This window comes from Chanodichthys erythropterus, chromosome 19 (genome assembly GCF_024489055.1).
Source record: "Chanodichthys erythropterus isolate Z2021 chromosome 19, ASM2448905v1, whole genome shotgun sequence".
NCBI classification, from domain to species: domain Eukaryota; kingdom Metazoa; phylum Chordata; class Actinopteri; order Cypriniformes; family Xenocyprididae; genus Chanodichthys; species Chanodichthys erythropterus.
The window spans coordinates 1283068-1293660 of NC_090239.1; the positions used below are offsets into that span (position 1 = coordinate 1283068).

Below are 10593 nucleotides of genomic sequence, written 5' to 3' on the forward strand. Positions count from 1 at the left end.
TCAACTTAATTCAAAGGGAAAACAAGATTATTTTTCACACCCCAAGCAAAAGCTTGCTTCATTTTTTTCAGAAAACAAAACTTAATATCTTCAGTCATGTTGCTTCTCCATTAAATGTATTTTGATTTAAGAATTTTTAGATATTTGTGCTGGAAAACAATATAAAGATGCACTTCCAAAGCTTGCGTTACTCATCATTTGTCATTGTCGTTTTCTCGTGTCTCTGTAACAGAATGTTGGACAGTTTGCCATGATCTTTATAAGTAATAATAGCTGATCAGATAAATCATCTTGTTTATATCATATTAACCAAAATCACAAATAAACACATCATGCATATTTTCATTCTGTCACTTTGCTGGCAGGAGAAACATTGTCTTTTTCTAAATAAATCTGGGCAAACAATAAAAGACCTTTAGTTATGAAAGTCTGTTAAATTGCTAAACATGGGTTGTTCTTTTGAAATGTTGGTTTTCCATCTCTGGGATCTTCTTTGTCAATCAGATGCGTCATGACAGACTGTTTTAATGGAGATCTCAGCGCTGAAAGAGTGTTTGTTCATTAATAAGGAGGACTCAAATAAATATTTCACCGCTGGGATTTGAGGCACATTGAACTTCTCAATCGCCTCAACATTAACAGTAAGACACACACTCATGTGTTTGTTTGAAGCACACTACCATTAGAAGTTTGGGGTTGGTAAGATTTTTTAATGTTTTTGAAAGAAGACACTGAAACATTCACTCCCTAAAAAATCCCACAATGCACCGTGAAAACCAGGGAGCACTATGCTCACTTAACAGAGGTTCTGAAGCACAAAACATAAATTGTGCAATAGAGTTTTTAAAAATGCACACGCACGTGTTTGTGAGTGTGTGTAAGAGCATGAGTGTGTGTATGTGTTTGTGAGTGAGTGTCTGTGTGAGTGTGCATGAGTGTGTGCGTGTGTTTGTGACATATCAGGACACAAATGTGTATAATGTCATGGGTATGACAAGGAGAGGGTGATTATGAGGACATTACTCCATGTCTCCACTTTTCAAAAGGCTTATAAATCACACAGAATTAGTTTTTGTGAGAAAGTAAAAGTGTGCACAGTTTCCTGTGATGGGTAGAGTTAGGGGTAGTGTTGGTGTAGGGTTGCAAAGGGGCGGAAAGTTTCCGGAAACTTTCCACGGGAACCTAACCTGGGGAATTTTGGAAATATTCCAATTTGGAAACTTAACAGGATCATATAAAATCAAATATAAACATTTTGTTTGGTCATAACATTAAATAACAGTTATTTATTGTTTGCATTCGAAAATATGTAAAATAAATATATTTTTATTGCAGCAATTGTTGTTATTAATTTCAGTGTCACATGATCCTTCAGAAATCATTCTAATATGATGATTTGATACTCAATGTTGGAAACAGTTGTGCTGCTTAATATGATTTTATAACCTGTGATACTTTTTCTGGATTCTTTGATGAATAAAAAATTTAAAAGAACAGCATTTATTCAAAATATATACATCTTTTCTAACAATATAAATCTTTACTATCACTTTTTATCTATTTAACACATCCGTGCTGAATAAAAGTATTAATTTCTTTCAAAAAAAAGAAAGAAAAAAAATTACTGACCCCAAAATTTTGAACGGTAGTGTATATTGTTTAAAAATATTTCTATTTTAAATAAATGCTGATATTTACATTTTTATTGATCAAAGAATCCCAAAAAATTATCACAGGTTACAAAAAATATTAAGCAGCACATCTGTTTCCAACATTGATAATAACTGCGTATCAATGTGTATATTATGTATATCAAAATAGAATTTTTTAAATTGTAGTTATGTTTCACAAAATTACTGTTTTTTTCTGTATTTTTGATCAAAAGTGCATGTTATGGACTGAGGGATGTACAGTGCATGCAGGGGGTGTGTCCTCTGTGTTGATGTGATTGAAGAATGTGCACGGTAAAAATTCAACTAAAATTGCATTAAATATGATTGTTTTAATCAAAAGTATGCTGCAAGATGTTTTTTTCAACTACATTTGTTATAGGCTAACCTGCAATTTTGCAGATTCCCTGTTTATTAATTCCCATATATTCCCATGGAAAGTTTCCTGCTTTGAAAATTCCCAGTATTTTGCAACCCTAGTGCAGGGCGATAGAAAATATGGTTTGTACAGTATGAAAACTATTACGCGTATATGGAATGTCCCCACAATTCACAAAAACAAATGTGTGTGTGTGTGTTCTGGGTTTGAGTGGGTTTTAGTCTTGAGTGTGACTGTGAACCACAACAGATGGTCTCATAGCTGAGCGACACACACACACACACACTCTTCCTAATTAACACTGACATCTGCGACCCTTGACCTTCAGCTGACCTCAGGTGTGTGTTTTTACTTTGAGGCCAAAACTGTGAGCTGAATGTGACAAAACCTCCTTGTGCTGATGAAAACTGCAAAATATGTTGAGTTAATTTATGCATGTCCATATATATCAGACTGATGTTTATGTCTGTTTGAGTTTTAATGTCACAACCAGAGGACAAAACAAAGACTTCAGGATCTCATGTAAATGTTTTATTGTGTTTTTATGATACGCTGATTTTCGATGGATATCAGTGTTTTGTGCATCTCAGTGTGAAGGACATCATGATGATGTTTGAAGATCAAATCCACATAATGAATGTTTATTTAACAGTGCTGAGTGTTTATCAGTGTCTGTGTATATGAGACATATGAATTTAACATTAGTATATATGTTAATAGGCCTATTTTTAATAATTTATGTGTTTTATTTTGTGTGCATGGCAGGTAAAGTATGTGTGTTTGTATGTTTGTCTTTAGTTCGCATATGTGTGCGTGTGTGTGTGGTTGTGTAATATTATGAATCAAATCTAAAGAGGATATTAAAATTTCACAGTTTGAATTAGGTGTGTAAATGAATCATGTGGGTTATTAATTTGGACATGTATTTTAATAATTCTGCTATCCACAGGGTGTTATGAATTAAACCCGTCTCATGATGTGAATCAATATCATATATGACTCAAACCCACAGATGAAAACAACATAATGAGCCTGATGATTGAATACAGACATCATAAACAGAGACACACGAGATACAGAGACGAGAGATCAGGATCAGATGAGCTCGTTCACGATCGTTTCCTCTTGTCTGTCTGTCTGGTGTCTCTTGTCAGGTTGATCTGTTACGTGGATCCGTCCGCAGTTTGACATTGAGTTTTGTCACTGTGTGCAATCAAACTCAAACATCCTGCAAACATCAAACAATCACTGATAATCTTCCTCTTCCTGTGGATCGTGATACTTCTGACTGCTACCTGACAGATAACAGAGCTGTTGTGAGAAATAAATAATGTTATATAATAATATTTTTTGTTTCTTTTTAGTAATACTTTTTAAATGTTGTTATTAAAGGATTAGTTCACTTCAGAATTTAAATTTCCTGATGATTTACATCCAAGATGTTCATGTCTTTCTTTCTTCAGTCAAAAAGAAATGATGTTTTTTGAGGAAAACATTCCAGGATTTTTCTCCATATAGTGGACTTCAATGGGCACCAAACGGTTGAAGGTCCAAATGTCAGTCCAGATCCCAGACGAGGAATAAGCGTCTTATCTAGAGAAACCATCAGCCATTTTCTAAAATAAATAAAAATTATATACTTTTTAACCACAAATGCTCGTCTTGCACTGCTCTGTGATGCTCCACACATGACGTAATCATGTTGGAAAGGTCACGTGTGATGTAGGTGGAAGTACCGCGGTAGATCTCATTTTCTCTTTCAACTTCAAAATTGTCCGACATCGTTATTTTGCCTTTTTTTGTAAAGACCATTCGACTTAAGTCTTTGTACAATAACTTTGTAGACGCTGGATCAGTACTTCCGTGACCTTTCCAACATGATTACGTCATGCGTGGCGCATCTCAGAGCAAGATGAGCATTTGTTGTTAAAAAGTATATAATTTTGTATTTTTTTAGAAAATGGCTGATGGTTTCTTTAGATAAGACTCTTATTCCTCGTCTGGGATCATGTAGAGCTCTTTGAAGCTGCACTGAAACTGACATTTGGACCTTCAACCATTTGGGCTCCAGTGAAGTCCACTATATGGAGAGTTTGGTTCCAAAAAGCGATAACAGCACTTTAAAAAAAATTGCGTTTCCGCCAAAATCAGTATTGTATCTGGTCAGTATTGAAAAGTCATTTATTAATTTTGCACAAAATGCGATATCCGTTGTGTTATTCTGTCATGTTTTCTCCCTTTCTTTCCAAAACGCGACAGACGTTAGTCTCCTTTTTCTGCAGAACGTGATATATCCGCGCTCAACCAATCACAGCGCACCATTCCACACTCTGTAAACATTGAAGGCTTTTTTTAAAAAGCTGTTTTTAATACCAATGTACTCTGCAAATGTGTTTATTTAACCGTGCGGTGGCGCCAGATACTCTTTAATCGGTAATGACAAATAATTCATAACATTAACAAGATGACCCGTGGAGCGACAGCTGAAGCTTTTTAGTAAAATGCCTGTATATAAGATAAATATTGGCAAAGTTTAGACTATATGTGAATTAACTTACTTTGTTGTGTATTTTCAATTTGCAAAAGAACTTTTTTATTGATTGATTAATTGCATTTTGAAAAAAAAAGTGTCATGGATTTATTGCACTTTGGGGGAAAAATAATACGTTTTTATAATAAACGTTTTAAAATCAAAATGTAGATTTTAATTTTTAATGTTTTTACACTCTAAAAAATGCTGGGTTGTTTCATAACCCAAATTTGGGTCAAATATGGACAAACCCAACCGTTGTGTTAAAAAATGCATTTAAAAATTTAACCCAATGGTTGGGTTTGTCCATTTTTGACCCAAACTTGGGTTGAAACAACCCAGCATTTTTTAGAGTGTATAACCAAAAGATGCTATGTGAAAGTTTGAAACAGAAAATAGTGGTTTTCATCTTGCCACTTTCTTGGTAAAGAAAACACATTTCAAATTAAATCAAAATGGAGTTATTGGAACCAAACTCTTCATATGGAGAAAAATCCTGGAATGTTTTCCTCAAAAACCTTAATTTCTTTTTGTTTGACTGAAGAAGGACAAACATTTTGGATGAAATGGGGGGTGAGTAAATGATCAGAAAATGTTAATTCTGAAGTGAACTAATCCTTTAACTAGTTGTTTGTGTCGTTCTCTCATGCTAATACCTCTTGTCTGTCAGCTTCGCCCACAGAATATGCCACCATGAACCTGACGCTGAGCGCCGAGCCTGGAATATTCCTGACCAACAGCTCCCCGGGGATGCGGGCCTATCTCGTCACAGCGTTCGTACCACATGACGTCCAGACCGATCGGCCTGCCAACGATTCGCTCCTGGCCAATTTGACCGGCAGCCACAATGGCACGTCGCCAGTGACGTACGACCCGCTCGGCGGCCACACCGTCTGGCAGGTCGTGATGATCGTGTTCTTGTGTGGCTCGCTTTCCTTAGTCACCATCATTGGGAACATCCTGGTCCTGGTGTCGTTTAAAGTCAACAAGCAGTTGAAGACGGTGAACAACTATTACTTGCTCAGCCTGGCGTTCGCCGACCTCATTATCGGTGTGCTTTCTATGAACCTCTACACCACTTACATCATCATGAACCAATGGGCTCTCGGGAACTGGGCGTGTGACTTGTGGCTGGCCATTGATTATGTGGCCAGCAACGCGTCCGTCATGAACCTTCTGGTCATCAGCTTCGACAGGTACTTCTCCGTCACGCGCCCGCTGACGTACCGAGCCAAACGGACCACCAAACGAGCCATGACCATGATCGGACTCGCCTGGTCCATTTCGTTTATCCTATGGGCGCCGGCAATCCTCTTCTGGCAGTATTTCGTGGGAAAACGGACGGTCAAGTCGGACGAATGCTACATCCAGTTCCTCTCGGAGCCGATCACTACGTTTTGTACGGCTATTGCCGCATTCTACCTGCCCGTCACCATCATGACCGTCCTCTACTGGCGGATCTACAAGGAGACAGAGAACCGTTCCAAGGAGCTGGCTGGGTTGAAGGGTTCAGGAAACCAAGGGAATCCGGAAGAACCGGGAAGCTCACGCAGTCATAGCAGTTACGAGCTGCATCCATCCAGCCAGAGAAATTCTGGGAAAACAAAAGCGGGGCGTTTGTGGTTCTGGCCGTCGAGTCGAACATCCGGCAGCGGCGACACGGACCGCAGCAGCAGCGACAGCTGGAATAACAACGAGACGGCCGTGTCTATCGACCAATCGGACGATGACGAAGAAGAGGACGTTGAAGACGCCCGTCCCATCTACTCGGTCGCGCTCGAAGGACGCGGAGACTCCGATAGCCTCCAACCGACGGACGCAGAGGCAAGACCATCCAGAAAGGGATGTTCCTCAGCGCCGAAAGACCAACCCAGCGCCAACATCTCTCACAAAGACGCCAAACGCTTCATCTGCAAGACCAAAACACAAGTCAACAAGCGCAAAAAGATGTCTCTGGTTAAAGAGAAGAAGGCGGCGCAGACGCTGAGCGCCATTCTCCTGGCCTTCATCATCACCTGGACGCCGTATAACATCATGGTCCTGCTGAACGCGTTCTGCGACGGGTGCATCCCCGGCACGCTATGGGCGTTGGGTTACTGGCTGTGTTACGTCAACAGCACGGTCAATCCCATGTGTTACGCTCTCTGCAACAAAACCTTCCGCACCACCTTCAGATCCATTCTGCTGTGTCAGTGGCGTCAGAAGAAACCCAACAAACCGCAGATCCAGCAGAGACAGCCGGCGGCGACCTACCGGAAACAAAGTCCGGATTGAAGGTCGACATTGTGCGTTTGTTTCTGAAGGGCTGTGCAGTATTGATGTTTATAGGTGCGTCAGTTAAACGCTGCAAACGTGATGTTCTTCCTCTTGTTTTCCAGTACAAATATCCAAACAATCAAGATGCATTTACTGGAGAAGCAAAATTATATTTATAAATTAGGTAGGGTTGTCAGAAGTACTGACTTCTGTACCAAGTTGGTAGTCAAATTTTAAAAATGTGACTATACCAGCATTTCCCCCTAGCATTCTCTAGCGCAGTGGTTCCCAAACTGGGGTACGTGAGGTTACAAGAGGGGGTACGCGAACTTTAAGAATTCTACCTTAAAGTAATATTAAAACTGAGCATGTATTTCTAAATGCCAAAATGCCGTAAATCCAGTACATTTAATCAAAGTACCTCATCATTTGCAGTCAAAAATGACTGTATCCACACAAGCAGCATGCATATGATAGATTGCATGCAGTCTGCTGCCTTAAATTGCGCTAAATTACTGTCATTCTCGACAATGCACCTTTGTAAAAGTGGGGATTTAGCACTTACTTGCATGAAAAACAAATATAGACACAGATAGTGGATTCATTTTGATTTAAGTCTCAAACTTTCTCCGATACAAAAACATACCTTGTGTGAGTTCTTGTATTTAATGATGATAATGAGCAAGAACGCAATTGCTCCTAAATATTCATATGACTGCAAACGTGACATTATTATACAACAGATCAAAAAACAAAACGTACATTTTAAACACGGTACTTTCAGTATTTACTCTATTTTGCAATTAAATAATAGTTCTAACGAAAACCACAGCAGAACTTCAACACACGTCTCTGTTTTGCAAACAATTCTGCGGCTTTGAACGAATCGTGAGAGTTAATGATTCAATGATTCATTCACAGCCACTTGCTTTGTTACTGAATGAATGATTCAATGACTCACTCATAAAAACAGTGACTTGCTGCCACCTACTGGTGGTTTTAGTTTAATATTTAAATGTTTTTCTTGGTTTTACCATCATTGCATATTTCTCTATTGAACATTTTTATTTAAAATGTTATTTATTTTATAAAGTTATTCATAAAGGTAAAAATATGCACTGGAAAATCAATTTAGGGGGCAAATATTGTCCCTTAACGGTAAAGGTGTGACTGCAGTCTAAGTGGTCTAAGTAATCCCTTCGCAGAATGGTAATCCCTTCAGGCGGTACTTCACGCTAAAAAGTTTGGGAACCACTGCTCTAGCGGACTCTTAAATACCTCTGATTGGCCATTGTGTTCATGTGCTCAACAGATATGTCTGTGATTGGCTACAATGATCAATGCTTCAAAAACATGTTGTAAATAGAAACCTTTGACGCTCTTCACCGAGCGCTTACACAATTACACACGGATATTCAAAAGCTCCCGCGAGTATCTGTGTAATTGTTTGGTAAAGAGTCAAGTCACCTTTATTTATATAGCACTTTTTGCAATGTAGATTGTGTCAAAGCAGCTTCACATTGATAACTGTTACATAATTTTGGCTGCACAGCAGCTCTTAAAGAATAGTGTCAATGCAGGCAGATCAAAGCACTGTTGAATATCAAATGTCAAGTGTCCCCAAACTAAGCAAGCCAAAGGCAACAGCGGCAAGGAACCCAAACTCCAACAGATGACATCAGGTGGCAAATAGGTGTTAAAAAAACATCAAAGGTTTCTATTTAAAAAAATGTTTTTGAAGCGTTGATCATTGTAGCCAATCACAGACATATTGGTTGAGTGCTTGAACACAATGGCCAATCAGAGGTGTTTAAAAATCCACTCAACAGCGCTCAAAATGCTAGAGGGAGATGCTGATATTGTCACATTTTTAAAATTTCAGTACCGAAGTCGGTACTTTTGACAACTTTTTAATATTAAGTTTTGTTTTCTGACAAGTGCATCAAAATTAAGTGAGTTTACGCTTAAAACAATATCTGCCAATGTGGTCAGAAAAATAATTTTGAACTAAGTTTGTTTTTCTAACCTAGATGTATTTTTCAGAAAATAAGTGCATTTCGCTTCTCAAGTAAATACATTTTGATTTAAGAATATTTAGATATTTGAACTGGAAAAGAAGACAAAAATACTGAGGAAGAAAGTTTGCAGTGAAGCCATCAAAAACGGATTGTGTGACTTCAAAATCAACCACTAGAAACATTTTCTGCACCCTGTACATATGAAATTAAAAGTTTTCTTTCCTGTGTTGATGCATTTCCTACTGAAACTAAAAGTTGGGGTGGTACATACAGTATTTAAGGGCTCATCCTTTTTTTACATTTACATTTATGCATTTGGCAGGCGCTTTTATCCAAAGCGACTTTATACATATTTACATTTGATCAGTTCTTGCTTTTCCTGGGAATCAAACCAATGACCTTGGTGTTGCAAGATCTACAGGAAAGCTTTAAAAATAAATCACTTTGTCCAACCCTGCATGTTTGGCTCATAACTTTTTATAACCATTATGAGCAAAACGTGGAAAATAATAGGTTGGACAAATGTGGTTTCATTTTGACTAATTGAAGCTGTTGATAATGCCTTTCACTGATGTGTTTCATTGGGGTTTTTGGTGTGATGCTCCATGTTGTGGTACTTCTGTGATTTTTGTACTTTTGTTTTACTGCTAAAATGACTTTTATTGGGTGTGATGTCATGACTGTTTTTCCCAATAATGCTGAATGCATTTAAGTCAAGTGCACACTGCAAAACTGAAGCACTTTGTTTTTAGTTCATCAGACTGCAACAGAAAATTCCTAAAGTTGAAATTTCTAAAGCAAAAAAACATTTACTGTGTTACCTTTAAATACTGAAGTTCAAGTAAATGTGGAATCTTTTTTATTCCAAGTAATTCTTTGGCTAGATACTGTTGTAAAACTTTGAGATGGCTATCCACCGTCAGTTCCTCTGTGCTTTTTCACCCCTGAGAGCAGCAATGAGCCAATAAAATCGCAAAAACACCATGGGAAGAGGGAGCCAAAAAACCCTTCTGCCCACGTCTCCTCAAGCACCGGCGCATCCCTGAATTTTAGCAGTTTTTCTTTTAATAAAGATTCTTTATTGGCATCAATGGTTCCATGAAGAACATTTAATCTTTCCATTCCACACAAGTTCTATAGATTATTAAAGGGTTAGTTCACCCAAAAATTAAAATTCTGTCATTTATTACTCTCCCTCATGCCGTTCCACACCAGCAGTTCGGAGCGCCAAAGTCACGTGATTTCAGCCGTTGGCAGTTTGACACGCGATCCGAATCATGATTCGACACAAAAGATTCATAACGCTCCGAACCTTCCTGAAGCAGTGTTTTGAAATCAGCCATCACTATGTAAGTCGTTATTTTGTTTTTTTTGGCGCACCAAAAATATTCTCGTCACTTTATAATATTAATATTAAACCACTGTACTCACATGAACTGTTTTAAATATGTTTTGAGTACATTAATGGATCTTGAGGGAGAAAAAGTCATTGCTGGCTATGCAGGGCCATCGGATTTCATCAAAAATATCTTAATTTGTGTTCTGAAGATGAACGAAGGTCTTACGGGTGTGGAACGGCATGAGGGTGAGTAATTAATGACAGAATTTTCATTTTTGGGTGAACTAACCCTTTAAACTATTCTTTAGACTTAGACAAATGGTTCTTTTAAGAACAGTTTGTTGGGGAACCAAGAATGGTGGTTCAAAGTCATTGTGCGAAAACCCACTTTTGGAACCTTT

General features: G+C 38.1%; 1 protein-coding gene across 1 annotated transcript; it reads left to right on the forward strand.

The window, feature by feature from the left end:
• The first annotated feature begins 5272 nt into the window (after positions 1-5272).
• Positions 5273-6853, forward strand: chrm3b (cholinergic receptor, muscarinic 3b). Its single transcript, XM_067369454.1, has one exon. It carries the CDS (start codon positions 5273-5275, stop codon positions 6851-6853), a length of 1581 nt encoding a protein of 526 aa, XP_067225555.1.
• The last annotated feature ends 3740 nt before the right edge of the window (positions 6854-10593 follow it).

Bases quoted from the DNA above. Each gene is read 5' to 3' on its own strand.
- chrm3b (XM_067369454.1), top strand. From the start codon at position 5,273: ATGAACCTGACGCTGAGCGCCGAGCCTGGAATATTCCTGACCAACAGC.